This window comes from Sorex araneus, chromosome 2, assembly GCF_027595985.1.
Source record: "Sorex araneus isolate mSorAra2 chromosome 2, mSorAra2.pri, whole genome shotgun sequence".
Lineage (NCBI taxonomy): Eukaryota > Metazoa > Chordata > Mammalia > Eulipotyphla > Soricidae > Sorex > Sorex araneus.
In genome coordinates, this window is record NC_073303.1 from 227592788 (window position 1) to 227612625 (window position 19838).

The 19838-nt window shown below is 47.3% G+C and overlaps 1 protein-coding gene across 3 annotated transcripts; it reads right to left on the bottom strand.

Annotated features, from left to right (window-relative positions):
- Positions 1–57: 57 nt before the first annotated feature.
- Positions 58–19254, bottom strand: SMARCD1 (SWI/SNF related, matrix associated, actin dependent regulator of chromatin, subfamily d, member 1). 3 transcript variants are annotated; one of them, XM_004601454.3, is made up of 13 exons: positions 18899–19254; positions 18077–18264; positions 17805–17847; positions 17588–17710; positions 17005–17127; positions 15871–15987; positions 13909–14010; positions 11024–11185; positions 10836–10933; positions 7070–7205; positions 4058–4180; positions 1857–1958; positions 58–1738 (listed from the first exon to the last, which is right to left on the bottom strand). In XM_004601454.3, the coding sequence occupies exons 1-13, from the start codon at positions 19073–19075 to the stop codon at positions 1685–1687; spliced, it is 1548 nt and encodes a 515-aa protein (XP_004601511.1). In that variant the 5' UTR covers positions 19076–19254; the 3' UTR covers positions 58–1684. The 3 variants fall into 3 exon arrangements, with proteins under 3 accessions (XP_004601511.1, XP_054981421.1, XP_054981422.1); XM_055125446.1 differs by lacking the exon at positions 18899–19254 and adding an exon at positions 18608–18784; XM_055125447.1 differs by lacking the exon at positions 18899–19254 and adding an exon at positions 18577–18603.
- Between the last annotated feature and the right edge of the window lie 584 nt (positions 19255–19838).

The window sequence follows — 19838 nt, forward strand, 5'->3', positions numbered from 1 at the left end:
AGGAGGAGGAGGAAGAGCCAGGAAAGAGCTCTTCCTCAGCAGGTAGGGGACTCAGCCTTCCGAAGGTTCTTTTATTAAAACTGGGTGACATTGATAAGGGGACAGTACAAAAAAAAATTTGGTCCATGAAAAAAACATAATAATTCAGTTAATAAAAAGTTATCGTCAACAGGGATATTGTACAGGAGTGCTGCGTTTCCTTCTCATGGTTCCAGCCCCAGCGACAGAGGATGTCCAATGTCACTAGGGACGGGTGGGACAATGGTAGAAAGGGAAAGACGGAGAAAATTCTGCTGTTCTTAGTGTGAAACAGGGTGGTGGGCTGGGGAGTGTGCTCGCAGGAGCCTGAGGAGGGGTGGGGAAGCAGGGGCTTTGTCAGTTCTGTGGGTTTAGAGCCCATGATGAACGGAATACCCCGGAAGTGCCCAACTGTCTCCCACCCTGCTGTGTTGAGTCTGCGAGCATGGAATATGCTAACTTGGGGGAGATACAACATGGAAGAATCTGGGGCTCTCCTGGAAAGATGCAAAACCATCTCAGTTCCAAGGGGCCGAGATCACAAGGTCCTGCTGCTACCTGAGGGGTCTGAAGCTTTAAGGGCAGGGGCTAGAGTCACATTTCTGTGAGGCAGGGAGAGGGGAGAGTCACAGACCCAACTCAGAGCTATTGTCCAGCCCTAGGCGCTTTCACTCCTCAGTGCCCAAGAAGTCACCAGTGGGTGTCAACTGGGCAGACAAGGGACAGGAAGACAGGGATGGCCCAGGGCTTGTACCCGTTTGATTTTAGGCCTGTTTCTCCATGAAAGGATGGGCGAAGCAGAGTGGAGTGAATGAACGATTACACCTCCATATGACAGCAGGAAGGAACAGTCTCCACTGGTGATGACAGTGCCCAGATTTGATCCCCTGGAGCTTTGACAGGGCAAGGCTAGATTCCCCACCCAAATGCCCTAGGAGTAGGACAGAGAGAGGGAATCCTAAAATGAGCAGCTACAGGGAGCGTGCTGGGAGGGAGCGACAGTAAAGAACAAACTCCAATACTGATGTGGATCCCCTAGAGGGAGGAAGAGAAGCCCTGAGGCAGCAGGCCAGTCCAGAGGGCTGGGACTGACCTGGGCTCAGTGAAGCCCAGGGGCCAGGGTTCCGTTAGTACTAGAGGGCAGGAAGTGGAGGGAGTTTGCTCCAGTCCTGTGGAGGAAAGGAAGAAAATTGGATCCTCTTATCTGGAAAACCAAGACCAACTAGCTTATACAGGGCCCCCAGGCCTGAGTCTTGGAGAAACGGCTAAAGCTCCCCACTCCTGGGTCTCTGGAGAGCAGGATCAGTGTAGTTGGTCCCTTGAAGACCACTTGGCCTTAGGCCTAGTCCCTTTAGAGCACTGATAACCACTACAGGGTCTCTCTCTCTCTAATACTAACTACAGAGGTCCTTTGTAGACCAGGGGCAAGGAGAGGCACATGGGAAATCCGGGCAAAGGGAAGCAGAGGGAGAGAAAGGGATGGGGTGGGGGAAGAGGGTGATAGGTGTCTTGTGAGACAGAATGTGAGACCCTCTTCACTCTGGTGTTGTCCGTAAACCAACAGCATCCCCCAGAAGGCCCCAAACAAGACCACGGCGGGTGCTCTGAGGCAGGCAGCACAGGGCCCAAATGATCGGTGCAGCCAACTCCAGGCTGTGGAGAGGCCCTATGTGTTTCGGATTCCTAGGGCTTGTTCCAATTCTTGTCGTCTCTGCTGCACCTAGAGAGAAATAGTGGAGGGAGTGGAAGATGAGACAAATCAAACATTACTCACCCCCATCCGGGGTTACACAGCCCCTGCCTTTAATCAGCTTCCCACATGCAGCCCAGGCACCTACCTTGGAGTAGAAGTATCGGCACACAGCCTCCTGAGCCCAAGGCTGGAAGTAAAACTCGGCTCTGCGTTCCTCCTCAGGATTACCCACCACATCAGTCATAGTCTGAGGGAGATGGGATGGTGAGAGAGAATAGTCAGGTTTCCTTTCTTCAACAGATTGAATTATACCACCTCCACCTCCAGCCCCTCAAATATGTCAGAATCTTAGCCCCCTCCTTGAAAATGCAACCTTATTTGGAAATGGGGACTCTTGCAAAAGATCGAGTTAAGACAAGGTCATAATCCATTTCTGACTGCTAACCCACTATAACTGCTATCCTTATAAACAGGGTCACCAGAGCTAGAGAGTGCAAAGGTTAGGGCACGTGCCTAGCATGCAGCTGCACCTGCAGCCACAGCTACAATCCTGGTTTGAATCCTGGCACCACTTATGTTCCCCTGAGGCCCACCATGTGCAGCCCAAAAGAAAAAAAAAAGAGAGAGGGAACTATGAAGATCCCTAGAGCCCACCAACAGCAAACCAAGAAATGCCTGAGGATCCAGAAGCTAGGAAAGAGAAGTCTGCAAGTCATCCCCACAGTCTTAAGGAAGCAACTCCTTCTGACCCCTTAATTTTACCTTTCTAGCCTCCAGAAAATAACCTTCTCCAAAGGAAAAACTTAGGTTACCCAGTTTGTGGCACTTGACTATGGCAGCCCTGACAAGCGATCCCAATCCCGAAAGATGGCCCTGGTCTCTAACTCTGCACAGAGGGGTCCTCCCAGGCGCCTCTGCTTGGCCTCCACAACTAGCCACAATCACCACTGAAAGGCAAGAGCTGAGGGCACATTTCACACATTGTGTGCTGTTTTTTCTAACTGAGACATCATGAATTACAAAGTTACAAAGTTATTCATGATGTGGGGCCGGAGCTATAGCACAGCGGGTAGGGCGTTTGCCTTGCATGCGGCCGACCTGGGTTCGATCCCCGGCATCCCATATGGTTCCCCCAAGCACTGCCAGGAGCAATTCCTGAGTGCAAAGCCAGGAGTAACCCCTGAGCATCGCTGGGTGTGACCCAAAAAGCAAAAAAAAAAAAACAAAAAAAAAAAACAAAGTTATTCATGATGAGTTTCAGGCTTACTATGTTCCAACACCACTTTAGTAGCATCCACTTTCCTCCACTAATGTCCCCATTTCCCTCCAGATGGCCCCAGCCTGCCTGTATGGCAGGTACTTTTCTCTCCCCTGACTAGTATATATGGTGCTACTCTCTCTGGGAAATTCCTCAAATCCCAATTTTTCATGATGCCTTCCCCAGCTGGTTTTACCCTTTTGATTTCCCTTCTCCTCTGAATTATATGACTGGTAAAGGTCTGCTGGGGGTGGGGGATGGGGAATATGTGTGTGGGTTTTACTGTTTACTACCATGTATCTGCAGGGGGGAAGAGTCTGCTGGGGGGGGGAGGTGTGTGTGTGTGGTGTGTGTGTGAGAGAGAGAGAGAGAGAGTGTGTGTGTGTGTGTGTGTGTGTGTGTGTGTGTGTGTGTGTTACAGTTCACTACCATTTATCTGCAGGGGGGAGAGTTCTAACACTCCAGGAGTGTTGGGGGCTATTCCCAGCTCTGTGCTCAGAAATTATTTCTGGCAGTGCTGTGACAGTCAAGGCAGTATGTGATACCAGGATCTAGGGACTGGAGAAATACAACATCAGGTAAGGCAATTGTCTTGCATATGGCTGATCTGGGTTTAATCCCCAGCACTCCATACAGTCCCCCACAAGCCCACCAGTAATGACCCCCGAGTCAGGAGCAAGCCCTGAGCATAACCAGGTATGATTCCAAAAACTAACAGTAAAGACAAACCAGTTTAGAAAAAGGTTGTTGCAGCCACATGGAAAGCAAGCATCTTATCCATCTTATCTCCCATACTATGGCTCCAGCTCTGAGGTTTACTACACTTGAAGTTCTATTAGCCTATTTCCTTTACAACAGAGATCTAAATCTTCCTCTTTGGTCCCTAACATAGTGGAATATAATGACAGCACCATACCGTCAGTGCCAGAGTGATACCCGAAGCTTTTCCTACTGAATTATAAAACAGACCCTGGAACATGCTACAGGAAATCTGGTCCTTCACTCCTGGGTCTGTCTCCTCTCGTACCCTATACCAGAGAGGCAAAGCTCAAGTGTGCCTCTCTAACGTCCATTCTTTTGCACTTTACCTTGAGGTCCCGGCACTGGGACTGAAGCCAGTCATTGATGAAACCCTGAGGGTCTCTGGCAAAGCTCAGCATGAACTCCCGCTGGGTCTTTAGCTGATTGATAGTTTCTATTGTCTCATGGATCTGAAAGTAAAAAAGAAAGACTTCCAGAGAGGAAATGCAAGCTAGTGGGGCAGACCATGACTTTCATCTTTTAAGGTGGAGTGCTGCCTAGGAAGGAAACTATGGATACCCAGAGCTCCAGCAGCTCCCACATTCTGTCTTGCCACAACATATGGTGACCCTCGCCCTCAGCACAGAGTCAGGGGTAAATCCTGAGCACCACCAGGTGTGGCTCCAAAACCAATCCCCACCCCCAAATTATCTGTAGCCCTTCTCTCCATGACACCTGACACCCCTCAAATCCGTCTGCTTATTTCCATTCTCACTGTGCTGAAGTTTAAGTCTCTTACTTGTCTACGCGCATTACTCTTTGGTTCGTTTCCTGTTTGTTTTTTGGGTTTTTTTGTTTCCTTTTGGGGCCACTCCTGGTACTGCTTAGAGCTTACTTCTGCTTTGCACTCACGGATCAATCAAAGCGAGGCTTAGGGATCTACTGGGTGCAGGGGATCAAACTTGGGTCAGCCATGTGCAAGGCAAGTGCCCTACCCACTGAAGTCTCTCTCCAACTCCTGCTCTTTCCTCTTTTTAGAATGTCTTCTGCTCCCGTTCTTTCTCCCTTTTCTCAACTCCCACTTTATCCTTCAAGATTCAGTTAGGCATCGAACCCTCCTTGTTCTTTGTCTTATCAAGCATTTTTGGCTTTGCCTGCATCAAGTACATTTGATGTTCACAGTAATCCTACAGAGAACAGTAGTAGCAATCACTATCGGTTTTCATAAACCACACACAATGCCCTAGCATTGTACATGCGGTCTCATTTGATGCTTATAGCCATCTTTTTGTTGTTGTTGTTGTTTTTTGTTTTTGGGTCACACCTGGTGATGCACAGGGGTTACTCCTGGCTCATGTACTCAGGAATTACTCCAGACCGTGCTCAGGGGACAATATGGGGTGCTGGGAATCAAACTGGGTTGGCCGCGTGCAAGACAAACGTGCTGTGCTATCACTCCAGCCCCTCATAGCCATCTTATAATACATATTGTGATCTCAATCTCAAGAGATCTGAAATTGAGGCTCATGGCTATCAAAAGCCAGAATGAGAACTCATGTCTGGTTCAACCAGTACTAAGCATTGTGCATGGGTGTCAATGTGTATTAGGGATTTGGGGGGCATTTTGATGTAGTGACAGGACAGAACCTAGGGCCTCACACATGCAAGTGCTCTATCACTGAGCTAGATCCCTGGCCCCTGTGGATGACAGTATATCTGAATCACTGTATCACCGTTTCACTGTCATCCCCTTGCTCATTGATTTGCTCCAGCAGGCACCAGTAATGTCTCCATTGTGAGACTTGTTACTGTTTTTGGCATATCCAATATGCCACAGGTAGCTTGCCAGGCTCTGCAGTGTGGGTGAGATACTCTCGGTAGCTTGCCGGGCTCTCTGAGAGGGATGTAGGAATCAAACCGGGGTCGGCTGCGTGCAAGGCAAATGCCCTACCCACTGTGCTATCATTCCAGCAGTTTAGTTTTAGTTTAGGGATCAGTGATTTTCCACTTCTCTCTGGAAACCTCATTCCAATGCCCATCTATTACCTTCTGCAGAATGTCCTGGCTTAGAGGAAATACTCTCTAAATGAGGAGTTAATCCCATGATGGAATAAGAATTGAGAGCTGTTAAAAAAATCTCTGTTCTTTCCAAACGACTATATATATTAACTAAGAATGAATACTTAGAACCAGTTTAGATGTCCACTCTCAGCACTTTAGCCAACTGTCCATCTGGGGGAAGCAATTGATCCTGCGCTTTAAGCTGAGGTTCTCCCTGGTAAAGCTCTGGCTTCCGATAACCTGGTCAGGCTAGTGACAACATGTACAATATTAAATTCCTTTATAGGCTAGGCTGCTTTCCTACAATCAGTAAACCAAGTTTTACCAAAATTTCCTAAAGGGGTTACCTTTTAAACCAAGATCAGATTACACTTATCCAATCACCTTTATAGAATTAGAATCTGATTCTTACAAAAAGCAAGCTTACAGAAACAAGTTTTTCTCTCCACCTTCCTTTTAAATTTGACAGATGATTTAACAAACGTGGCCTGTTCTTTTGCATAAACACAGCAAGATTAGAGAACTCTCCATTTGCGGCACCCCATTATTTACTGAGAAGTCCTGGGGGTTGGCTAGAGACAGGAAATATACCAATAATGGCATTAATCTTATCTGGCACGTCAGAGTTACCCAGTCCTGGCCAGATGTCCCACGATGAACTGGAGGTGCCTCTAGCCTTCAGGTTAAACTGGACGTGACCGTGGGTCTCATTTTCCACAGAGATTACCTGGCAGATAGGAGTCCATCCCATCCCTTCTTCAGGGCTGGGAGAGACCCTGGTTTCCAGGTTTGCTTTTGTTTTTGTTTTTCTGATGCTGAGAGTAGGCCCAGGCTGAGTTAGTCACTGTAGATTCCCAGATTCCTCATTCTTCATAGCAGAGATAATTTCCAGCCTTTCCTTGACCTGACCTGCCTCTAGGGTCCCTCCAAGGTTTGTTGGTACTTGAATCAATACCATACCTGTTTAATACCTGCTCCTGTCATTTAGACCAATCCCTTGACTATTTTCCTGGAAGAGGGCTTTGGGGTCCCATAGCTGGTTTTTCCTGTCTGCATGAGTAGTAGACCCTCATGTATAGAGTAAAGACTTTAATCTGGATTTATACAAACCAACAAGGTGTCATTAAGCATCAAAAACATACTGAAGGTACAAAAAAGAGTAAAGTTTCACTTTACTCCCAGTGAGATGCAAGACACCTGTTCTGAATATTTGAATGAATACCAAAAGTCAAAAGGGGGCCTTGAAGCTACTGAAGAAAGCTGGTAGCACACAAACTTCTCAGGGCAGAGATCCTTACCTTGTTGTCTAATGTAGCAATTTCCTGTTGGCTGGCAGTAGAAAGCAGAAAAGAATTCATCTGGGTCTTCAAGGTATCATCTACTTCCACATCAATGTCATAACAAGCAGTCTTTTTCTGATCATTAGGGTCAACACTAGAAAGGAAATCAAAGGGAAGAAGTAAAGGGCTTGTTTTTTGTTTGTTTTTTTTGGGGGTGGGAGGCACATTTGATGGTGCTCAGGATTACTCCTGGCTTTGCACTCAGGGATCACTCCTAGAGGGACTCGGGGGATCATAACAGGGTGCCAGGGATCAAACCCAGGTAGGCGACGACATAGAAGGCAAGCATCCTACCCACTGTACTATCTCGCTGGCCCTTGGCATTCTCTCTCAAGACCTAATTTTACAGGCTCAGGGGATGGCAAGAGGGCTGGATAGTACAGCAAGCAGGTAGAGAATTTGCCTTGCACATGGTTGACCCAGATTTAATCCCCAATACCACATATGATCCTCCACACCCTGCCAGGAATGGTCCCTGAGCACAGAGCCAGGAGTAAGCTCAGAGCACTGCTGGCCCCCAAACAAAATAAAACAAAAACAAACAAAAAAAAGAGATGACCTAAGAATGAAGGGAAAGAGGCGGAGACAGCTCAAAGGGCTGAGGGTATGCTCTGATATAGGAAAACCAGGTTTGTCACCCCAAGTACCACTGAGGACAGCTAGCTCCAAAACAAAGATAAACAAGAAGGAAGGAAAAGGCATTGACTGCAGAAAGACAAAAGACAGAAAGTTTCTGGGTGTGACAGAAAGGTTTGTATTTTCCTTAGTAGTATTTATGTGGTATACACATTTTTGTTTTTGAGGCCATACCTGGTGGTACTCAGGGCTCACTTCTAGTTCTGTACTTAGGGATCACTTCTGGCAGGGCTCAGGTCCCTGTGGTGTACAAATTTGCCAAGTCATCAAGTTACACTGTTTTTTTTTTGTTTTCTTTCGGTTTTGGGGTTACACCTACTGCTGCTCACGACTTACTCCTGGCTCTGTTGTCAAGGATCATTCCCGGCAGACTGGGATCCAAGTTGGCCTTTTGCAAGGCAAATGCCCTACCTGCTGTACTATTGCTCCAGCTCCTCCAGTTACACTTTAAGTGGTTTATTATAAATAAACTCAACTTAACCTGATATTTTAAGAAATTGAGGGGTGGAGGGGCTAGAGACAGTACCAAGGATAAGGCATGTTACATGTGGCCTAGCATGCGACTACAGCCATGACCCTGGATCCAATCCTAGTACCTGCATATGGTGCTCTGAGCACAGTGCCAGGAAGGTCTGAGTACTGGGGGTGTGACCTGAAAATACAAAGAAATTTTTTATTTTTTGGGGGGAGAGCCATGCCAAGGGACCATGTAGAACTCCTGCAAAGGGCTGAATCCAAGGTCCCCACCTCTAGAGCATGTGTTCCATAAGTAAAGCACATGTGCTCAATGAGTTCCTCCCAGCCCAATGAAAACACTTTTTTTTTTCTTTTTGGTTCACACCTGGCAATGCACAGGGGTTACTCCTGGGTCTGCACTCAGGAATTACTCCTGGCGGTGCTCAGGGGACCATATGGGATGCTGGGAATCGAACCTGGGTCGGCCACATGCAAGGCAAACGCCCTACCTGCTGTGCTATTGCTCCAGCCCCCCAATGAAAACACTTTACAGTACCAAGACAACCAGTTAAAATTTCCTTCCTCCCCTAAGGAAACCAACTTTAGCATATTGTATATCTTTCTCCCCAGTAAATTGACTTAAAATTGGGGCTAAAGATACAGGAGCAGGTAAAATGCTTGCCTTGCATGTGGCAGACCTGGGTTTGGTCCCCAGTATCTCATCCGGTCCCCTGTGGAACAATGGCAGGAGTGAAACCTGAGCATCACTGGGTGTGGCCCAAAAACAAAACAAAGACCCTGAATAAATTCAAATACAACATGTAAAACAAAATAAAGTCACAAATGGCTAGCTCTCAGGGCCAGAGCAAAAATACAATGGGTAGGCACTGGCCTTGCATCAGGACAACCCAGGTTCGATCCCCTGCACCCACTACGGTCCCTCAAGCCCATCTGGAATGATCACTGAGTGCAGAGCCAGGAGAAAGTGCGGAGCACCAATGGGTATGTATGGCTCAAAAACTTAGAATAAAAATGGCTAACTTCCTCCCTCACCCTGGTTTTGGTGCCACACCTGAAGGTGCTCAGGGCTTTTGGCTCTGTCCTCGGGGGACCATAAGGAGTGCCAAGGATGAAACCCAGGTTGGCTACATGTAAAGCAAGTGTCCTACCCAATAAACAATCATTCCAGCCCCCAGAATTATCTTTTAATAATTCATTAAATGGGTTGTAAGAATTATTCTTGGCTGAGTGATGGTTCAGGAACTTAATAAGGGAAAGAAGGGGAAGAGATTACATCCAGCCACACAGATATGCTGCTTTGAGAAAATATGCTCTTCCCTCCCCGTCTGACTAGAGCTGCGTTGCCCCTTTATCTTCTAAACACCTAAGTAGATAGCAGAAACAACTGGAGTCTCAGATCGAATTGTCCCGCCATCCCAAGAAAAATGGCAGTGTACTAATAGTTCCAGAAAAGACATTCACAATTTGTCAAAAAGAGGAAGAAGGCCAGAGTCACAGTACAGTGGGTAGGGCGCTTGCCTTGCATCGAGCCAACCTGGGTTTGATCCCTAGCACTCCACATAGTCCCCCACGTACCTCCAGGAGTAATTTCTGAGTGCAAGCCAGGAGTAACCTGAGCATGGCTAGGTGTGGCCCAAACAAAAAGAGGAAGAGGAGGGTAAAAACCTGATATACAGCATTTGCTCATTTCTCAGAAGTTCTGGAGACACTTAAGAGTAACAAATCATTACAGCAGAGTACTTTTACTATAAAGACACAGCACTGTAGCCTGAAAAATACAACTAGTAGTAAAATGTGCTAAAGTAGTCAAGAATTAGTTTTGAATATTCTTTTTTAATTTTTCATTAGAGAATCACTGTGATGTACAGTTACAAACTTATGAACTTTTGTGTTTGCATTTTACTCATACAGTGATCGTAGTTTTGAATATTCTTACTGTAATTTTAAATACATCTGTAAATTTATACAATTTTACTTTATTTTGAGATTTCTGGGCTACACCTGGCAACACTTAAAAATTAATTCTGGGGGCTGGAGCGATAGCACAGCGGGTAGGGCGTTTGCCTTGCACGCGGCCAACCCGGGTTCAAATCCCAGCATCCCATATGGTCCCCTGAGCACCGCCAGTGGTGATTCCTGAGTGCATGAGCCAGGAGTGACCCCTGTGCATCGCCGGGTGTGACCCAAAAAGCAAAAAAAAAAAAAAAAATTAATTCTGGTCTACGCTCACAAGAGACCCCTTAGGGTGGTCAGGGGGGGTCTATGCAGTACCAGGGATTTAAATCAGGGTCTGCCATAGCTACATAGCAAGTACCTTATCTCTTTTCCTTTTGGCAGACAATTTTATGTAAGAATGTCTCTTACATTTTAATTTTATTATTTGGCCACACCTGGTGGTGCTCAGGGCTCTGGGATCACTCCCGGCAGTACTTAGGGTACCAGGGATTGAACCTGGAACGGCCACATACAAGGTAGAAGCCTTACTCATTGTACTCTGTCTGGCCCAATAATGAGCTGTTTTTCAAACAACAACTTGCAGATTCCTGAAAATTTGACAACTGGTTCATACAAGCTGGTAGAAGTCAACTTGAACCTCCATGGACAAGCCTACCTGATGACATGATTAATGATAATAGGCTCTGGTGGCATAAGTAAGGCATGGAGCCGTTGGGGGATCTCTGAAAACTTCATACGTTGAGACTCAAAGATCTGTGAAAAAAGAGGAAAAGCAGCTTAGAAACTGGCACTTTGAGAAAACCAGTATTCCAGTGGATTCAAGTAAAATAAACATTTTCTTACCTGCTGAAGGTATTTGTCACAGATGACAAACTCTCGCTCATGAGGGTCCTGGAGCTTATGTGTCTTAATATACTGCCACAATGCTTGGATGATCACTGGACGGGTCTGAGTGTGTATACCCAGGAGCCGAGCCAGGCGAGGGTCTAATTTAAATTGGGGAGGCTGTAGAGAACCGAAGATTATAAAAATGAGATGAGTGACCTGGGTCTAAACACAATTTGGAGGGGCTGGAGCAATAGCACAGCAGGTAGGGTGTTTGTCTTGTACGCGGCCGACCCGGGTTTGATTCCCAGCATCCCATATGGTCCCCTGAACACTGCCAGGAGTAACTCCTAAGTGCAAAGTCAGGAGTAACCCCTGTGCATCACCAGGTGTGACCCAAAAAGTAAAAATAGAAAAAACCAAAAACCACAATTTGGGGTACTTTACAATGCCTTAATCCAAGTCGTGTAAGACTAATGTAGTACTTTTTCTTTTTGAGGAATGGTAGGAACTTGGGGTCACACCTAGTGGCAGTGCAGGAGTTTTTCCAGCAGTTCTTAAAGACCATATGGTCCTAGGGGTCAAACCTAGGGCTCTTGTATGCAAAGAATGTGCATCAGGTCTTAAAGCCATCTCCGTGACTCAATGTAGAACTTCCATGGCCAGGGAGATCAACCAAAATGCTCAACACGTGCCTCACATGCAGACACCTGGCTTCAAGTCTTGGCACTGTATGGTCCCCCCAAGCACTGCTGGGCCCATACAGCACCAAGCTGAATATTATCAGGTGGCTCCGGCACTCCTTGAGCTTAGGAGACACCCTCTCCCTGCCCCCAATAAAATTAAGGGGGAAAAAAAAAAAAGAGTGGTGCTTTCTCCAGGGCAGAAGAACACACAGGATGCTGCTAAATCCAGTAAGCAGGAACCCAGAAATAACTTAAAACTCTACCACTGTATTAGGCTGCTTAAAATCTGGTAGCACGAACTGCCTCTGGCTCCATTTAAGCTCATTAATGGCCATGACCCAAAGACTCACAAATAAATCTCAAAAGAGAGCCACAAGCTGCAGAGATGCCTACAGACTCCATGCCAGGCTGTCTCATCTGGGGTGCCCTGGAGGGGGGCAGGTGAGCCCAGCATTCACCCCAACAGAGCCCCAGCAGCTGAAAACCTCCAGAACCCAATTGCCACCATGCTCACGGCCAATCTCCACACTCTTGGGAGAGCCTCATGCATGAGAATGAATCTCCTGAAAAACTCAGGTATGCAAGATTCATAACCGAAATTTCCAGGCTCTCACAGAGTTGGGAATAGGCAACCTCCCCCCATCTCCCTGTTCTTCTGGGAGCCTAGCAGTTATGCCCACAAATTGCCTCTGGAGCCATATGAGCTCATTAACAGTCATGACCCAGAGACTCACAAATCTCGGAAGAGAGCAACAAGCTGCAGAGATGCCTCCAAACCCCAAAGTCACCATCCAGTTAAAAATTTAACTCCAGCTGTATCACCCTACTTAAAATTTTAGAATTCCCGGAGACATATTCTTTTTTTTTTTTTTTTTTGGCTTTTTGGGTCACACCCAGCGATGCACAGGGGTTTACTCCTGGCTCTGAACTCAGGAATTACTCCTGGTAGTGCTCAGGGGACCATATGGGATGCTGGGAATCAAACCTGGGTTGGCTGCGTGCAAGGCAAACACCCTACCCACTGTGCTATCGCCCCAACCCCTGACATCTCATAATCTACACCATTGATGTACCAAAAGTAGCATACCACATTGGATCGGGTATAAAATAGAAGGCAACCACAGATCTCGATCAAAAAAAAACAAGGCTCAACCTGTAACAATAAGTTAGTAATCTTATACAAGAGCTTAATGTCTCCAGTGCTCTGAGATACAACAATCTTCACACACTCTCCTCTAAGGAAATTTTTGGGATCATTTTTAGTAATTATTCACAACAAGCAATACAAAATATTTAGGATCTGCCTTTCAGGCAGGCTTGGGTGGTGGTGAGAAAATTCAAGATAATGGTGGTAGGATTGTTGTTGGAATATTGAATGTAATAAATTATTGTCAACAAATTTATAAAAATTTTAAAAATAATGAAAACTTTAAAAAATGATAATAAAATCTGGCAGCAAATTGTCCACTAGTCCACTAGAATTAACTTTTTTTGGGGGGCCACACCCAGTGATGGTCAGGGGTTACTCCTGGCACGGCACTCAGGAATTATTCCTGGCAGTGCGCAGGGGACCATACAGGATGCCGGGGATTGAACTTGGGTTGGATGCATGCAAAGCAAACACCCTATCCACTGTACTATCACTCTGGACCAGTTTTAAACCTTTCGTTACATTTTTTTTGGAAAGACCTTACCCTGTGGTGTTCAGTGGGATATTTGGTGACAGGGATCAAACTGGTATTAACAGGATACAAAGCAAGTGCCTTAATCCCCAAACTACTTCTCTGGCCCCCAGATTTATAGTTTTGTTTGTCTGTAGCAGAGAGTAGGGGTGGTATAGTGAGGGTTTCATAGATGCAAAGCATAAGTTTTACCACTGAGGGATATTTATAATAACTACTTAGACTTTTAATTTGCCCTTTTTTTGGTGGGTAGGGTATAGGGGTGTCGCAGTGGAAGGGAAGAACCCCAGGCAGGGTTCGGAGGTTATTTCTGGCTCTGTGCTCAGAAATGACCCCTGATAGCACTTGGGGACTGTAAGTGGTGCCAGATTTGAACCAGGTTTGGCAGAATGCAAGACAAACACCATGACCCTATCTCTGGTCCACCATGACCCTATCTCTGGTCCTTTTAAATAGCCCTCGCTTTTCAATACTGGAACTGCTAACGCAAGATGACTATGAAGGTTAAACCCCCTCATATCACATTACAGAATACCTGGTAATCCAACATCAGTAGAACAGTACACCGTACATTCACGTCTCCTGGCCGCTTCACCTGGAAGCCATCCGTCTCCTGGGTAGTGGCGGTCCTGTGCCACTACAGAGAGGAAGATGTCAGGGGGTGCTCTCCCAGAGGAAGAGCTGGGTGGGAGGGAAGAACTTCTGTAGTGACTGAGTATTCAACTTTGATTATGAGGCTATTGGAGAAGAGCAATAGTATGAGATATTTTAAAAAACTGAAATAATTTTGGGATTGTCTGCACTGCAACTTTTTCTCTGTCTTTTTGGTTTTTGGGCTATACCCAGCAGTGTTCAGGGGTTACTCCTGGTTCTGCACTCAGAGATCACTCCAGCGGGCTCAGAAGACTATATGGGGTGCCAGGGATCAAACACAGATTAGATTCATGCAAGGCAAATGACCTACCTGCTATACTATTGCTCCAGTCCCTGCATAGCATCTTTTCTGACTAATTAGGGTCACACATGAGTTAGTGTGAATTTTCAGTGATAATTTTATCTATAAAATGGAAAACTGTGCATAGCAAAAATACTATAGCTATTACTTAATGATACCATGTTTAAGAGTATTCTCAGGCATTTTCTTGGATTATATAATTCCCACAATAGCCATACAAGATAGATGCAATTAAATCTATGTTACAGATTAAAAAAAAAAAAAAAACCAAAAAACGCTAACACTCAGCAGAGTGAAGTAATTTTCCTAAAGTCAAACAGCCAATTACTGGTGTAGCTGCAACATGAGCTTTGTTGTGTCAGATTCCCCAGTCCATACTTGTGGGGCAAGGAAAAGGGGGAACACGGGACAAGACACCCCCAGTGACACTCAAGGCTTTCTCTGGGCTCTATGTGCAGGAATTACTCCTGGCGGTGCTTGGGGACCATATGGGATGTTAGAGATTGAAACTGGGTAGGCCCTGCACAAGGCAAGCACCATACCCACTATACTATCACGCTGGTTCCTATAGTTTACATTCCCAGCCATTATGCCTACTGGGATAAAGTGAAATTTATAAATTATTATTGATTCTATAATTTACATCCCTTATTAGATGGTATAGACCTTTCCATGTCTCTTAGGGTTAAGGTTAAGGGGCTGCAGCTAACCTAGCAAAAAAAGGAGCAGGTTAGGGGCCAGAGAGATAGTACAATGAAGAGGAAGTTTGCCTTCCACATGGCCAACCCAGGTTCAATCTCCAGCATCCCTTATGGTCTCCCAGAGCCAGCCAGGAGTGATTCCCAAGTGCAGAGCCAGGAGTAACCCCTAAGCATAACCAGGTGCAGCCCAAAGAAAGGAAAAAAAAAAGTTAAGTTCATTTGGAGAACTAGACTGTCTCATTCTGGTTTTGACTGTTTCCCAAAGAATACTCACTAACATGATCTTCAGAACATTGTGTAACAGGTGTCAAAATAAGGATTTTTGTTGATGTGGAATGTGACTCTAGACGAATCAGGGACGAACAAGAAGTCTAGATCTATAAAAGTTATCTTGGCAAAGACTAGTTAAAGCCCTTTATTACAAAGCTGCTTCTAGCCAAAAATGTAACTGGTATCTAGATAACTACATCTCACCATTATTAAGGAGATGCAGTCATGGCCTGGCATATATAAGAGGCTGCTATTAAAACTTCTCCTGGGGTGAGGAAGCAGCCTGGATAGTAACATTTAAAAAGGTGGGATAAGAAAAAAAAAAAAAAAAAAAAAGGTGGGATAAGTCAAACTGCAAAAGAGCTTTTTTGTGGGGGGAGTTAGGTGATGAGAGTATCAAACAATCCTAGAACTAAACTCAACTAGTGCCACCTGGAGGCCAATATGCAAACTTGCAGTGGTGGCACTACATACCTGGGGATAACCCTTTATACCTCCCCAACTGCCTAGACATTCAAGCCCACCATTTACCAGTCTGAAGAATCAAGGCCTCGGGGTCAGAACTACTCACTTCTACCAGATGGTTGTCTGGCCCGTACAGGTCTTTGTCCAGTTCGATTACCAAGGATTTAAAAAAGGAAGAGAACTTCCTCTTTTGTTTGGTGGCATCATATTTGGACAGAGCTGACTATGAGAGAAAGAGAGTAGAAGTCATGTTAGAAAAAGCCAGGAAAAAAATAAAAGCCACAAAAAATATTACTCAAGATAAAGTCCCATAAAAAAAGGAATACACAATAGTAAAGAAAGGTAAAGAGGCAAAAAAAAGTATTTAAGAGATGGCAAGAAGTTGGGTATTAAACAAGTCAGTCACAAAACAGCCCAAAATATGGAAAGTCCAAAGATCGTCTAATTCACTTCCCCTTATCGGAAACAAGGCAGGTTAAGCCCAAACATTGCATATACAAGGCAAATCTAAACACAGAAAACTCTCGCTCTAGAGGGGAAATGAATCAGGCAATAAGCAGTCAGAACAAAAAAAGCTTTATTTGGATGGAATGACAACACCAGCAGATGGACTGGAATTATAAACTAAAAGGAGGCACTGACACTGAGCCCTAGCTCTCCTGCAAAAAAAAGCATTCAAGTTAGCTAGCTCGTGAACAACTAAAAATAGAGCGCTAGAAGTTAAGGGAATGAAAGGTGAGTTTCTCCAAGGAGCCTCTGGGGTGGAAAGTTTGAAGGCTATCATCTGTCGGCTGGTGCATGAAGCAACAAAGAACCTGTCACAAATATATTCCACCAAAACAATGCTATCTCAATGAAAACTGGGAAGATGGAGATGCCACAGCTGGAATTAAGCACCCCAAGGACTCAGAGAAACGCAATGACCTTAAATGATTAAAAACAAAAACCCCTCATTTAGCAGATGCTGCTAAACCCGATGGCCGAAAGCATCAAGAGGAAGGTAAAGGATAAATCAAATCCCAGGACAATAAGGTTCTGGATATGCTACCACGGTGAGGGCCAAACTGTGGGAGCCAGATACAAAGAACCATTGTCTGTCAGGCCGGGAACACAGTGATCCTCTCCTTGCTGTTCCCAACAGGAGCTGTGAGCACCAGTCAGGCTTCCTGCCAACCGCCAGCACTGCTCATTCCCAGCAGCTCCCACCCTACATACAGAGCACAGTGGACCTTAAACTCACATCCTCCAGGAGCCGTCCTTCCACCCGAAGTTCCCAGGAAGCCACTGTCCCTTCCCCATCCTCGGCATCTGACTTAGCCGGATTGAAAGTGTTAGAAATGAAAATTCGCAGCTTCCGTTTTTGCTGGGGAGGGCAGAAACAAGATTGATGGTGGGGCTTCAGTGGTTTGATGCTGAAGGTAAGTATTGCTCAAAACCCCAAAATTATACCTATCAGACCAACTACTGTCCACCCAGTGCCCAGGTTGGATGGATGGATTCACTGAGGATTTAGCCCACTAGCCTGAGGGCAAGTGCACCCCAGGGCGAGGTGGCCAAAGTAAGGCAAGGAACCAGGTTCCCAAGGGTGCAGAACAGTCAGCAAAATCATGGAAAGCAGATATTTCTGGTGCAAGAACAATCAATCCCTCCCCCTTTGCTGTTCTGTTCTTATCCTTCTAACGCAATTCTCAGTTTGTAGGCGGCAAGGAGAACTGTAATTTAAATGCCAAGGAAAACTGTGCTGTGAATTTGATTTCTCCTAAGTCTGTGGAAGGTCCCCGACTCCTCTCCTTCAGCTTGCCACTAGTGTTCACCTGCATTACCTTAATGGGGCGTTTCAAGGCCTCCTGGATATCTAGCCTTTTCCTCATGATAGTCTGGTCCAACTTCCTTTCAAAAGCCAAGAGGTCCATATAGGCCTGGGACTCTGGTACCAGTTCACGAATCTTAGGAACAGAAAAGCATCATTGGGAATTCCAGCTATTTCTCCTCTCAAACTCACCACATTTCTCAAACAGACTGCCCAGAGCCTGGACTCACCCTCTGAGGTAGAATTTTGTCAGCCATCTTCTTCTTCTTTGCACTGTTTGGAATAAATACTGTTATCAGGTTGGGATGGAAGTAGCTGGAACACGCCAGGCCATCTGCAGTGGAGAACGCGGGGTTTCTCCCCATTAAAGGTCCCCCCACACCAATGCCTAGGAGGCAGTCTCAGGACTGAGCACCTTCTTGCTTCAGGAACCCCCGCCCCAACCCGCGTCCTTGCAGGCCTCCTCCCCTGGCCCTCCCGACCCCTGGGCCCCTCATCTTACTTGTGGTTTCGGTTCTGGACCGCCTGCTGCTGCACCTGCTGGATCTGCTGAGGCGCAGGTCTCTTGCGGGACTGGTCCATCCCTGACTGGGCCAGGCCAGGTCGGACTGAAGGGTTCCCCCCATAACCAGGGGGTCCCATGGAAGGTCCCTGAGGTGCCATTCGGCTGCCTGGCAGCATACCTGGTCTCTACAGAAGGGAGAGGACCCAGAGATGTCATGTCTCCCCCCCACGACGCCCCTCCCCCCAGAAAGGGAAAGTGCGGGGTGCCTGCCTTCCCTGCACGAAACAAGGCCGGGGGTGGGGTGCAGACAATGGGAGGAAAGCTCTCCGCCTGAGTTCTGTGGCGCTTCCGCGGCTCCAGCTGGGGGGCCACAGGAAAACGGGGCCCAAGGGGAAGAGGCAGCTGGGTTATCTCCGAGATCACGGATTTTCATCTGACACACTTAACATCTCCGCTCGTCCCGCGTGTACTCAGGGGATGACACTGGCGGCTGCTACCTTCGAGTGCATCTCAATTTGCCAGCTGTACCTTCTGGGCTCCTCTGGGCATCGGGGCGGCCCCAGCTCGCTGCCCTCCAGCCCTCCGGGGGCCCCGGGCGCCAGTGCACCCACCCTGGCGCTCACTCCGCAACCCTCAGGGAAACAATACTCGAGGAGCTGCGAGGGATGTAGGTGCCTCCTGCCCTTCCTCCACAAAGCGCCCCCTGCCCGGCTCGGCCCTGAATCCCTCCCGCGGGAGGCTTTCCCCTCCCCCACCCTGTCACTCCCAGGCCCCCTCGGCCCCGCCCCCGGCCCGCGCCCCTCCTCCTGCCCTACTCACCGGATAGGCCGCTCCAGGCATCGGCGAGCGGTACAGCCCTTGACCCGGCGCCGGGCCCATTCGCACGGGAGGCCCCGGAGTCCCGCCCGGGCCCAGGGCGGCCGCCGCGCCCGCCCCTCCTGAGGCTCCGGCGCCGCCGCTAGGAGCCACAGACTGGAAACCCGCCCGGGCCGCCATCTTCCCCGGAGCCGCCGCTGCAGCTGCACAAAGAACCGGAACCGGAACTCCCCCCGCCCCCCGCGTGCCCCCCGCGCGCACGCCCGTCCGCCCGGCGGGCGGGCCGGCACGGCGGGCTCAGGGCAGCGAGACTATGGGCTAGAGGGGGGCGACTAGCATTAAAAGTGCTGACCACTCCCTCCCGCCTTCAGGATTCGGGAGGGGAAGAGCCATAGAGAGGAGCTCTGTACTAGAGAGGTCGTGGGAGCGGGCGCCCCCTGGTGACCGGGAGGACGACTAGGACCTAGGAGGCGCGCAGTCCCTCACCAAATCCGTTGATGAAGGTGATGCTTTATCTACGTTACACACATGGAGTACCAGTCTTTTCAAAGCACTTTAATTGGTTTTCTTTTTCTTACTGTGATAATCCCGGGGTGGGGGTTTGTAAATTGAATAAAAACACAATGTTTTATTTACAAACAGAAAAGCTGAACTCAGAAAGTGACTTGGTAAAGGTCAACAAGTAAGTTTTCAGTACATCCCAAACCTACATCTTCTGGTTCATGGCCCAGGTTCATTCCACAGATGAAGTGCCTCAGTAACTACCACATGCTAGAACCCAACTCAGGACATGAAAGTCAACCTGCTTCTAGATTTTTCTTCTTTTCTTTTCCCTTTAGATGGGAGGACAGCTTTGGCCCTGTCCTGTGGTGCTCCAGGACTGTATAGTGCTAGGATCCACCACATGAAAGGCAAGCATGGCCCTATCTCTCCAGTCCTAAGT